The 13,442-nt window shown below is 39.4% G+C and overlaps 1 protein-coding gene across 1 annotated transcript in view; it reads left to right on the forward strand.

Moving 5' to 3' along the window:
* Positions 1 to 653: 653 nt before the first annotated feature.
* Positions 654 to 13,442, forward strand: part of Zfand4 (zinc finger AN1-type containing 4) — a 50,388-nt gene continuing 37,599 nt past the window's right edge. The window contains exons 1-3 of the mRNA XM_063233781.1: positions 654 to 846; positions 1,130 to 1,250; positions 12,939 to 13,245. Coding sequence (XP_063089851.1) covers positions 12,978 to 13,245 — 268 coding nt within the window. The 5' untranslated portion in view covers positions 654 to 846; positions 1,130 to 1,250; positions 12,939 to 12,977. The remainder of the gene's footprint in view (positions 847 to 1,129; positions 1,251 to 12,938; positions 13,246 to 13,442) is intronic.

The raw sequence follows: 13,442 nt of genomic DNA on the forward strand, positions 1-13,442 counted from the left end.
AAGGAGAGAGGATGTAAAAACCCTTGTAAACTGTCTGGCACTTAAACAGTGATAGCAGCTGCTGATGCTAAGAAAATACACACGGTGAAAGACGAGTCCAAGACTTTAATTCGTCTGCGCGACTCCAGAGCCCAGGTTGGAACATTCAATTTTGTAGGCTATACCCAGACGTTTCCAGGCTCTGGGCACCAAGGTGACGACTGTGCCGCCTGAACTGGGGCTTCCTGAAGGACTAAGGGGGCCTGGGCTCCTCCTTGGCTGCAGGAGGCCCTCGGGGAGGAAGGCCCGGCACCACTGAGCCGAGATCAGGGGTCCATCCACCCCGCAGCACAGCAGTCTGCAAACCGGATCTGGCGAGTGGCCTGGACTTCACACCGCCCCCACATGTCTTGTCTTAGGGTGGACCGCGCAGCGCGCGGCTCTGGGTTCCCAGCCTCGCGGAGCGCCCGCTTTCTGCAAGACCACGGAGGCGTATCGGGGACAACGCGGCACAGGTAAGGATCAGTGTGAGGCGCGCAGAGCCGGGTCTAGTAAGACGCCCCGCGCCGGGACCCCGCAGTGCCACACTGTTCAGACCGCGTCCTCCGTTGCCAGACACCGACGCCACATGAGAGGCTCCAACCGACGCTAAGTCTGGAGTCTTCAGCCTCGGCGTCCGAGCAACCGCTAGCGTCGGTCGCCGGCCCCGCCCCACCTCGCTGATAGGAGGGCGGCGCGAGCGCAAGCTCGCGATTGGTCGGCGCATCACAAAGGGGCGGTGCGCTCATCACTAGCCGCGGCGTGGCTCTCGGAGTCCGCGTCCCGGTGAGCCTGAGGCGGACGAAGGAGCTAGTGGACCGGCGCCTGGTGAGTGGAACAAGGATGGGCCGGGAGGGGCCCGGCGGAGTGGCCCCACGCTGGCTTCGACCCTCAGGGCGGGAGCAGCTTTCCCACGCAGCTGCCGTGGCGGCGAGACCCCCTGGCGGGGGACGGCGGCAGCAGGGGTGTGCGGTGGCGGGTTCTGTGGCTGACGGGCGGCCGGCGTATGCGGGTGGGCGGGGCGGGGGGCCACGCGTGACCAGCGTGTGTGAGGCCGAGCGGTCCGGGGCCAGGCCTGATGGCGTCCCTGTCCCCGTGCTACGCGCTGCAGGCTGAGGGCAGGCGCGGAAACGTGGACGGAGTGCGAGTTGGACACGCGCGGGTATTTCCGTGTCGGCGCCTTCAGGAGTGCATCGCGGGTGGCACCTGTGTGTGGGCCAACGGTGTGCAAGGTGAGTGCTTCTCAGAGAATTCGGCTTCTTTAGGAAAAAGCACATTCAGACAGCGGAAGTACTGACTCAGCGCCAGTACTACCTTAGGTATCTGACTTTACAAGCATCTTTGGTGGTGGCTTTTAGAACTTTTCAGAAAAGTTGGATATTTTGAGAGTTAATTTGAAATTTTTCTTTGATACTATTACATTAGGTGGCTGGGTATGTTCTTTTTTAATATTTGTGAGCATTCTGGAGACACTTCTCTACGTGCCTTTTTCCTGTTTTTTTAGGAATTTTTTTGGTTTTTTGTTTTGTTTTTGAGACAGAGTTTGTAATTTAGTCTGGTCTTAAACTCACTATGTTTTATTTGTTTGTTTTTGCTTTTTTGAGACATGATCTTGCTGGGTAGCTGAGGGTGGCATTGAACTCCTGGCAATCCTCCTGCCTCAGCCTCCCCAGTGCTGGGATTACAGCCGTGCACCACCACACCTGGTTATTTTTAACAATTCTTGTATCATTTTGCCTCTTTCTTTGACTCTTCATTGCCTCCTTCATTTTCTGACCCTAACAGGTTCAACCAGTTGTGACTGCATTGCCACTTTGAGAAGCCCTCTGCTGGGCTTTTTGAGCTTGCATTTGGTCACTTGGTCCAGCAGACTGATTTTACTAAGTACTTGGCCTCATTTCATCCTCTACTACAGTGATTTTTACCAGTGAGAAGTGTATCTTTTTCTAGAGAAGAATATTTTCAGTTCCTTGGCTCTACATTTTGGAAATTATTCCACTGGCTGGGCCCAGACTTTGGTAAAAAGACCCAACTTGGTTAATACTCTGTACTTCAGATGTGGTTTTCTTTCCAGCCTACAGTCATTTCATCAATCCTAGATGAAGGACTTCCAAATCGGTTACCCCTGCCTTGCCCTTGTGTTTATTGTTTTCAGGTATTGCTACAGAAATCACTATGGTGAATGAGAAGTCCTTATATCCTTGGTCTCCTAATTCTTTGGGTAGGCCTTAGTCACTTATGGCTTTCCTCCTATAATGTTCGTTTTAGTATTCTTGACTCCTGACTTCCGTTTTTGCAGTTGCTTCTTTGGAGGTAGGAGTGTTGCTGGCTTTGGGGAAATACTCTCTTATTTGATGTGTCTTAATGTATATGTTTTAAGAACCTGCATTAAAATCATTTTAAAACCAGTTGTCTGTGGTTCAACATATACAAATCAATAAGTGTAATATACCACATAATAAAACCAAGAATAAAAATCATATAATCATCACAGTTTATTCGGGAAAAAATTGGTTAATATTTAGTATCTTTCATGATAAAGTTCCTGAAGAAACAAGGTATTGAAGGATCATACCTTAATATACAATGTTAAAGACTAATTGAGACAAAACCCAGCATAACAGCATTCTGAATGAGGGGAAAAACTGTAAACATTTCCTCTAAAATCAGGAATGAGGCAGTGATCTCCACTGTCCCTGCTCCTGTTCAATACAGTACTTGAAATTTTAGTTACAGCAATTAGGCAAGAGAAAGAAATTTATACAAATATGAAAAGAAGGTGTGAAATTATCCTTATTTAAAGATGATATGGTCCCTGTATTAGACTTCACTAAAATAATTTAACTGGTGAAACATTCAGCAAAGTGTCAAGATACAAAATCATTATTTAAAAAATCAGTAGTTTTTCTATACACAAGTAATGAACTATCAGTGAAAGAAATCAGGAAAACAATTCTAGTCATATTAACAACAAAACACAAACTAGGAATCAGTCAAATCAAGAAAGTGAAAGACCTCTACAGTGAAAACTTATAGAACTCTGAGAAAGAAATTGAAGGAAACATTAGAGATTGAAAGATTTTCCTTGTTTGTGGATTGGCAGAATTGATTTTAAGGGAGCCATGTTACCAAATGCAATCTCCAAATTCAGGCAGTCCCCATCAAACTTCCAATGATGTTCCTAACAAAGCTAAGAAAAACAATCCTAAATTTCATATGGATACACAAACACTCTAGAATAGCCAAAGCAGTTCCAAGCAAAAGAGAACAAGGCTAGAGATACCATAATGTATTATTTTAAATTATACTACAAAGCCACAGTAACAGAAACAGCACAAAAATAGACAGACATATAGACCAAGAGAATAGAATGGAAAACACAGGAACAATTTCATACAACTACAGCTGTCTGATTCTTTTCATTGTTTTATTTCTAACAACAGGTCTCTATAGTTCAGGCTGGCCTCAAACTCACAGCAGTCCTACCTCAGCCTGCAGAGTGCTGGAATTACAGGTTGTGCCACCATGCCCAGCAAGCCATCTGATTCTTGACAAAGGAGCCAAAAACATACATTGGAGAAAAGAGAGCCTACTCAACAAATGTGAGGAAAACTAAATCCCCAATTCTTACTGTTTACAAAAGTCAGTTCAGAGTGAACCAAAGACCTAGGAATAAAACCCAGAAACTTTGAAACTGCTAAATGAAAATAGGAAAAAAAGTTGAAACTATAGGTTTGGGCGACAATTTCCTAAATAGAACCGAGTAGCACAGGAAATAATAGCAAGAATCAACAAATGGGACTACATTAAACTAAGAGTGTGCATAGGGAAACAACTACTGGGCATAGTGGCACACACCTGTAATCCCAGCAGTCAGGAGGCTGAGGCAGGAGGATGGCTGCAAATTCAAGACCACCCTAAACTATACAGTGAGACCCTGTCTCAATAAATAAACAAAACAGACTGAAAAATTTCATCTGAAGAATGGGAGAAAATCTTTGCCAACTACAATTTTTTTTTTAATTTGGTCTTTTTGAGACAGGCTCTCGCTATGCAGTTCAGGCTGCCCTTGGGCTCATTTTGTATCCCAGGCTGGTCTCAAACTTGCAGTGATCCTCCTACCTCAACCTCCCCAGTGCTGAGATTATGGGAGTGCACCACAATACCTGGTGCCAACTATTCTTCTGACAGACGATTAATATTTGGAATATTTAAAGAACTCAAAAAATCAAAACTCCTGGTAATTAGTGGGCAAACAGGCACTTCTTGAAGAAATACATGTGGCCAATAAGTACATCTTTAACTGTTAGCGAAATGCATATTGAAACCACATTGAGATTCCATCTCACCCCAGTCAGAATGGCTGTCATCGAGAATACAAAACACAATAAATGTAGGCAGAGGTACAAGAGGAAGAGGAACCCTTCTGCACTGCTGATGGAAATGTAAATTAGTACAGCCACTATGGAAATCAGTAGTAAGGTTCCTTGAAAGACTAAAAATGGAACTACATTCCTAACCCCCAGCTATACTGTTCCTTGGTATACACGCAAAGGAATTAAAGTCTGCAAACTATAGGAATATCTGCATGCCCATGTTCATGCAGCATAATTCATTATAATCCAGATATGGAACCAGTCCAGGTGCCCATGAACAGATGAAGGGATAAAGAAAACATGACCTATGTATACAACAAGATATTCACTGTTGTAGTCAGAGGTTATGAGGAGAATAATTAGAATCAAGACACAGAGTATATAATATTATTTATGATGGCCACCCAGAGTTAACACAAAAAAGTGCAGAAAATCTATCCACAACACTAAAGACCCAGAATATTCAGCCAAGGGCCTGAATCCCACAGCAATGTCCTGCATGAGTCCAGATGAAGACCTAAAGCCCATAACAGTGCCTCCCATGAGTCCAACTGGATTTCTAGAGCCCACGAGGAGGACTCACGCCAGTCTTTTTTACCAATCTCTGCTGGGAAGGCCCAAAAGTCAGCAGTGGAAGCTAGAAAGTCTATGCCAGAAGGGTGAAGGACCTATGCTGGTAGGTTGAGAGTTGTACACTGGAGCCGAGAAGACACACGCGTAATATAGACCAGGGCAGTCCTGAAAAGCACCACACCCATCCTCAGTGACACAGAGGACCCAAGCTCCTCTGAGGATAAGTACAGTCAAGTACATAACAGAAAGCCAGCATGACAAGTTTGTCCTGGAGATGACACAGCAAATGTCTTCCCCTCCGGAGCCAGGAAGCAATGCGTGATATAAGGACCAGAGCTTCTCCAAGAGAACTAACGGCTCAAACAGCAACACTTAGAGAAACCCATAACACTTCACTTGTCTTCTCCATGTCTCAGTTTATGCTGGCAAGTTTCCTCAGGTGGGATATCTACGCTCAGCACCATGCTAATTTAATTCAGCTGATGTTAAGTTGACCATTAGCTTTTTTTTTTTTTTTGTCTTTTTTGTTTTTATTGATAGCAGGGACCGAACTCATGACCGCACACTTGCAAGGCAGGCGCTTATGCCACTGAGCTAAATCCCCAGCCCCTAACCATCAGCTTTTAATCCGTAACATTCACCCAAAAAGAGAAACAAATTTATGTCATAGGAAAGTGGATGGTGCTGGAGATCATCATGTCAAGCCAAGTAAACCAGACTCAGACAAGTATCACTTATTTTCCCTAATATGTGGAATCTGAGAAAGATAAGTAGAAAGTGAAAGTAGAACAAGACTACTATTAGATAAAAGGAAAGGAATAATGGGAAGCAAAAGAAGGTATGAAGGACAGTGGGGCATGGATAAGATCAAAGTAGATTATATGTACGTATAAAAATACCACGGGAAACTTAACATTTTGTAAAATTAATAGACACTAATAAAATACAGATTTTTAAAATCCAGTTGTCTCCATGAAGTAAAGAGGAATTAGGACTATAGAGCTGCATCTCACTATATAATACTAGAGGTGAATAAAAAGGGATTTGAAGGAATTGTATGACTTTAGGAAACTTTCTCTAGTATAAATGTCACTCTGTAGACAATGGAAAGCCCTTAAATGATCTTACGATAACAGGATTAGTTCTGTTTTCAAGAAATTGTGTTATAGAAAAGCACATTAAAACAATACTGGGATACTATCACATGACTGCTGACAATGACCAAAATCTAGAATTAGCAATACAAAATGCTACTGAGCATGTATTCTTTCCTGCTGGGAGTGCAAAATAGTACCGCCGCTTTTGAAATATTCTTTTACAGCGACTTTTGAAAAAACCAAACATATTCTTATCATACATTCGATCAAGCATTTTCATTCCTTAGGATTTGCCCAAATGAATTGAAAATGTATGTATACATTCAAAGTGTCAATGCAATGTCCATTATCATTTTGTTCATAATTGCCAAAATTAAAACTGTCCAAGCTGTCAGATGAATGGGTAGTAACAGTATAATAATACAGACAATGGAATGATTCAGCACTGAGTGAAAGCAATAAAGACATGAGATGCTGTAGAAGAACCTAGAGTAAATATTACTAGGTATGTACAAAAAGCCAATCTAAAATGTTGCATGTTGTATGATTCCAACTCTGACAGCCTGGAAAAGTCAAAACTAAAGAGACATCAAAAAGGTCAGTGGTTGCCAGGAAGCCTTAGGGAAGTAGTGGATCGGTAGGCAGGACTTTTAGGGCTGTGAAATGACTCTAAAACCATCATGATAAATACATGTCTCTGCACACTTGCCTGAACATACAGGATGCAAACCACCACAAGAAAACCTTAATGTTAGCTATGAATACTGAGTTCATCACTTGTAACAAATGTACTATGTAGGTGCAGAGTATAGCTGGGAGTTGGGTAGAGAAGAGGCATGTAGAAACTCTGTAATTTCTGCTCTGGTTTACTGTGAACCTAAAATTGCTGTGAAAAATAAAATGTTTTAAAATTTCATGTCTTATTTTAGATTCATATCCCTTTAATTTCTTCATTGGGGAGTTGCACTACAATGCATTCTAAAGTCAACGCTGAATATTATCAAAATATGCTGTATGCATGTGCCAATATACCAAAATGATTCTCATTCTTTATCACTAATATGCACTAGTAGGAAAAATGAAAAGTGCACATTAAAATCCAATATAAAACCATTTTAGAACTTTGTGTGACTTCTTCTCATGCTTAAACACAGAAAATAGTAAAAATAATTACTGAACAATTCGGTTAAAAAGTGCCCTAAATCCAGTTTTTATAAACTTTCTTTCCAAAAGTTAAAGAAAAAAGGTAAGTGGTAGGTTGGAAGAGTGAAGCACCCAGGGACCGGAGATCATAGCTGGGCTCTAAAAGTTGTTCGTTTGAGAACTAATGAAGCCCTGGAACTAAGTCTTAATCAACATGACTGGAGAGGGCCTGAATTCAGAATATTAAGAAGAGTCTCATTAAGATTTGTCATTTGTAGATGCTATAGATATGGGAGGAAACCCAAAATCATTCCTTGATTTCTGGCTTGAGTGACTGGACAAGGTGATATGTCTAACAAAGTAAAAACTGTGAATAGGCGGAGGTTTGTGGAGAAGATGCCTCACTTTGGATATGTTAGATTTTAGATGTCTTTGAAGTGTCCACATCACAGATGCCTGTGGAATAGAGGTGGTTATTAACCAAGTCACAGTATTTTAAAAATACAAATCTTCCTCTAAATAAATTTCTATGAAGAATATAGTGACAAGTAGCATCTCATCCTTTTGACAGGAAAACTTTAAATTTATGTATAACCTTTATTTCTGGCTCTTACACTGCCATAGTGTTCATTTTCTGTTAATCTAGGCTTGCTTACTGTTATGGTTGTGTCTGCATGTCCCCTCAAAGTCTCATGCAGTCATGGAGGGTGGGCTTTTTGGAGGTGGCTGAATCCAGAGTTTGTGATTGATTCATTGTCCAATACTAGGATATAGAGTGTGAGTGCAACACCCGCCCTAGAGAAGATAGCCTACATACAAAATAAGGGACAAAAAAGGCTTTTCCTTCCCCTCCTCTCTCTAGTTGCTCTTGCTGTCTTTTACTGCTATGAACTGTTGTCCATCTGCCATGATTGCATGAAGCTTTGGGGGATATCCAAACACAAACTATAATACTTACTGATAAACCTCTTCCCCTCTAAGGCTTTACCTGTCCTTAAGGACATACAAAAGTTTCCTCATCTTCAGAGAACCCCTCCCAACTCCTTCTAGAGGCCAGTGTTACCCTAATAGCAAAACCAAAAATGAATAGAAGCTAGAGACCATCATTCCTTATAAACACAGAAATCCTCAAATACTGCCAACCCAAATCCATCAACCTATATACAGTCTTCTGTGCACAAATGAGATTTGTTTCAGGAAGGTAAGGTTGATTCGACAAATATCAATCAGTATAATATGTTAGTACTAGTACATCATAACAAAAGCTGTGTGGTCATCTAAATAGACACAAAACATTTTACAAAATCTATAGCTTACAAAATCTATATCATTTTGTTTGAAAAACAAAATACCTAGACAAAATTTGAATAGATGGGAAACTCCTCAGCCTGACAAACGTTATCTGTGCAAACCTCACAGCTAACATCATATCCAATGATAAGGCAGTGCTTCACTCCTATAATCAGGAGTAAGACATCTATATATTATGCTAGTCAACTTTATATTGTACATTCTAAGCAGGGAAATTAAGCCAAGAAAAGGAAATACAGGGCATCTGGAGGAGAAAGGACAAAGTAAAATTGCATTTTCAGATAATATGATCTTTTATTTAGGACATCCTAAGGAACCTGTTAAAAATCATTAGAATAAAACAGTTCAGCACAGTTGCAATGCATGAGATGAATATATTACAGTCAGTTACATTCCTGTACAATATTGTGAACAGTGTGAAAATGAAAATAACAATTCCACTTATAGTACTACAAAAAGAATTACTTTTGAATAAATAATAAGTACAAAAATTGTACTGTAAGCTTTATAAAACATGTTTAAAGAGAAGATAAATTGAGAGATATTGCATTCTCATGAATTAGAAGTTAATATTGTCAGGCTGTCAGTAGTCTCCAACAATACTCATCTACAGCGTCAACACTGTCCCTGTTGAAATCTCAGCTGATATTTTTTCAAAATGGGCAAACTCGGGGCTGGGGATTTACCTCAGAGGCATAAGAACCTGCCTTGCAAGCAGGCGGTCATGAATTCGATCCCCGGTACGATGAAAAAGACAAAAAAAAAAATGGGCAAACTTGTATTATACAGTTGGACATTCAAGGGATTCAGAATAACCAACAATATGGAAAGAAAAGAACAAATTGGGAAACTCATGTTTCCTTTTTTTATTTTTGCAACTTAGTAGAAAGTTGTTCACATTTACACTCAATTGATTTCCTACCAGGGTTCCAAAATAATGATAGAATGGTCTTCCCAGCACGTGATACTGAAACAACTGGCTACATTCAAAAGAATGGGCCTTGTGGCAATTCTGTTAGAGATAGCGGGAGACATTATGGTAACCATTGTTGATCACCTTGTATTATGTTTTTACATTATCTATTATGTCCACCCTTTTGATTTGACCGACTCTGTTCTGTTATGTCACATTTGGTTTTACTCTCTTCCAAAAAAGTAATAAGAACCGTGGGAGCAATGAAACCCAAAATGTGTAATAGTCATTGTACAAAAGAGAGGAAAAGAAAGTGCTCTAAACTATATAACTGCATGTATATTTAAGTGTATAAGATAGAAAATGATATCACTGAGTTTTATTGGATCATTGAACAGAACTGTTTGCAGTATCATTGTTGGAATGTCCACTTTACAAGCTTTAATTTTGTGACTTGAACAATTATTTCTAAGATAACAATATGTAATCCATTAACTAGTGATTTCCTACTGTTTATTTTTTTTCTGTAAATCTGTATAACTTGTACCCTTTCTTTGCTTTTTTTTCTCCTTAAATAAAATTTAAAAAAAAAAGAATGGGCCTTGTATTGGTTAATACTCTAATGTAGTGATGGCAAACCTATGGCATGTGTTCTGCAGTGGGCACATAGAGCCTTCTCTATTGGCTTGCGAACCAAATCACCCCAACAGCTGAGCCTCCTCCTATAACAGCACACATGGGGGCCATATGCATACTCCTAAAGGTGTAGTGGCACCAGGCAAAGATGGGGGAAAATGTGTGTATAGATTTACATGTGTATATATAGTATAAGAGAATCTGTTAGATACGCTTACAAGAGACTTACGTGGTCAGAGCTGGGACAGCCTACAGTTAAGACACCTGCATATTGGAGCATTCAGGATCTGATCAGTCCATGAAGCTCAAAGTGTCAGAACAAGAGGGATCAAGGATGCAACCTCAGTGCAAGCCTGAAGGCCCGGAACCTCCCTGGAGCATCAGCACATAATTGAAAGGCTGAAAAGACTGGAGTTTGATGTCTACAGATAATGACAGTGGCAACTGTCAAGCTGAGTCAAGCTTATTCACATATATCAGCCTTTGCTCATTCTCCCTTTCCTTCCATCCAGGTTATAGGCCTCTGGATGGTGGCACCCACAATCAGGGAAGATGTTTCTGCATCAGTTTGCTGGTCTGCATGCCAGATATCTCTGAAAACAGACACAGGCAGAAGAGTATTTTACTAATTTCCTAGTTATCTCTTAACCAGTCAGGCTGACAATAAACTTTCACCTGGTCTCTACCTCACACAAATGTTAATTCTAGACAAAAATATAACTGCTGAAACTACAATTCTTAGAAAAAAAACCTATGAGTAAATCTGTTACCTTGGGTTAGGCCAAAGCTGTAAAATGTATTAATAAAAGAACAGATAGCCAAATTGGACTTTAGCAAGACAGACTGTTAATGTGAAAAAATACAATCAAAAAAAGGCAACTCAAAATGAAAGAAAATATTTGCTAATTGTATATCTGATAAAGAACTTGTATGTAATTTTTTATTTGTTTGGTTTTTGGTTTTGAAACAGGCTCTCACTATGTAGCTTAAACTGACCTCGAATTTACCATGTGTCTCAGGCTAGCTTCTGCCTCAGCCTCTCAGGTGCTGGAATTGCAGACATATGATACCACTCCTGACTTTATATCTAGAGTATTTAATAAAACTTTTGCAACTCAGTGATTAAAGAAAAAAGAATGAGGAAAGGACCTGAATAGATATTTTTTCACAAAAGTTATTCAGATGGCCAAAAATCACATAAAAAGATGTTCCAAGTGGTTATTCATTACATAAACACATCTCATTGCCAAAGTACACTACACTGCACCCAAGATAGCATTAATCAAAAGTACAATAAAAATATTAGCAGTAATATTTTTGCTGTAACTATAAAATAGATCTTCTACTTTAGAAAAATTACATAATTCTATAAATTGCTAAACAGAATTACCCTGTAGCCCAGAAAACACACTCCTAAGAGAAAAAGGAAAGTGTAGGGCCACACAAAATCTTGTCATTGACTGTCCCTTGTAGTAGTACTGATAACAGCAAAAAATTGGAAAAAATCTAAATGCCTAACTGATGACTAAAACTACAGGAGATATATCCTGAAAGGAACTTATCCAGCAATGAAACAGAATGAAATGCTGACATATCCTAAGCATGGATGAATATTGAAAACACTTTGCTCAGTGGAAGAAGCCAGTCACAAAGCATATATTGCATAATTTTATTTATGGAAAATGTCATGAGCAGGCAAATTATATACAGAGAGTATCTTAGTGGTTACCTCCGACCAAAGATCAGAATGAGAAATGGAAGCAGTGGATACAGATATAGGGCTCCTTTTGGAATGATCATGAGAATCTGGGGATTTAGCTTCATGGTGTAGAGTATATGCCTAGCATGTGCAAGGCCCTGGGTTCCAATCTACAGCACACCCACAGCCTCAAAAAATTTGAACAAAATTGACAATTGCACTGCTCTGTAAAAACAGTAAAAACCAGTGAAATTTCAACTTTATATGAGTAAACTATATGGTATATGGATTACATTTCTCAAGCCTTGGCAGGGGTATGGGTGGTAGGTTCCTGAGGTTGAACTTAGGGCCTTTGCAGTATTAAACTACATCTTTAACTCCTTACTTTTTTTAAATATGAAGTCTTTTTAAGTCTCTTAAGTTGCCCCCAGGCTTGGCTCAAACCTTTTCTTTATAAAGTTTTCACTAGTTAATAGCAGTTTGTCAATCTTATCATCCTTTTGCCCATAATTCTGAACACTGCATTTTATCTTACTAGTTCTAACTTTTGCAGCTTAATACAAAGTTCTGTTTTTGTTTGTCTCACATACTCATTAGCCACTATATATTTGTGAACACATATTGTTTAATATCTATTACCAGTATTAACCTTCTGTAATGGTAGAATTATATATATATCCTCTGAAATTCAAATGTTGATTGGCTACTGAGTCCTGTTTCTAAGGAACCTGTTAAGATGGTTGCTATTTCTTCTATACAGTTTGATTCTAATGCACAGTGGTTGTATAGTTATGCTTTATAAGGCTTAGAACACATAATCTTATTTTGGAAAAATATATCTCTTAAAAGCTATAGTGATGCATTGTGTGTTTAAATATATTAACAACAGTGATATTTGTTGACCATATACTTTATATTAGTAACTGCTAAGCTCTAATGCAATATATTAAAGTGTCAAAATATACTAATTTTTAACAATTTTATAGTCTGGGAGAGTGATTTTAGCGTCAAGTGTGAAAAGTTCAGGATTAGACGCGCGAAGTGAATTCAGAGACTCTCTTCTCTGAAAGATTGACATGAGTTGTTTAGAATTCAGTGTAGAAGAATGAGATTTTCAGATGTGCTTAATTTTTTCATTTTCAGATGTGCTTAATTTTTTTCTTTTTTCTTAGATACAAAAATCAAAACATGAACAACGATATATATTACAAATGCTCAAAGCTGATTTGGGTACAACTGGAGTGCAATTGCTTACCACATATTCCAGAGGAATTAGAGAAATCAGAGTGATGGATAACAGAAAAGAGCCTCCGTTCTTCAATGAAGATAACATGGGACTGGAACCATTTGACTACAAACTTCTTTTCTATGACACCATGGAGCTCTTCATTGAGACACTGACTGGAACGTGTTTTGAGCTGAGAGTTTCACCTTTTGAAGCAGTTATTTCTGTAAAGGCAAAAATTCAAAGACTGGAAGGTACTAGTCTTTCTTTGTTATTAGAAAACAAAGGTTAAATCTGTTCATCAAAAAATATAATTTTGTATATTTTTAATGGAGAAAGTTTCAAACATGTGACATTTGAAACAATAGGACGATGATCTCCAAGTGCCCCTTATTAATCTTCACAGGTTATCAACTCATGAGCTGTCTTCCATTTGCTTCATGTTCTTCCC

The sequence above is a fragment of the Cavia porcellus genome, unplaced genomic scaffold (assembly GCF_034190915.1).
Source record: "Cavia porcellus strain 051 isolate PalLab524CR breed Dunkin Hartley unplaced genomic scaffold, mCavPor4.1 scaffold_23, whole genome shotgun sequence".
In the NCBI taxonomy this organism is placed as follows: domain Eukaryota; kingdom Metazoa; phylum Chordata; class Mammalia; order Rodentia; family Caviidae; genus Cavia; species Cavia porcellus.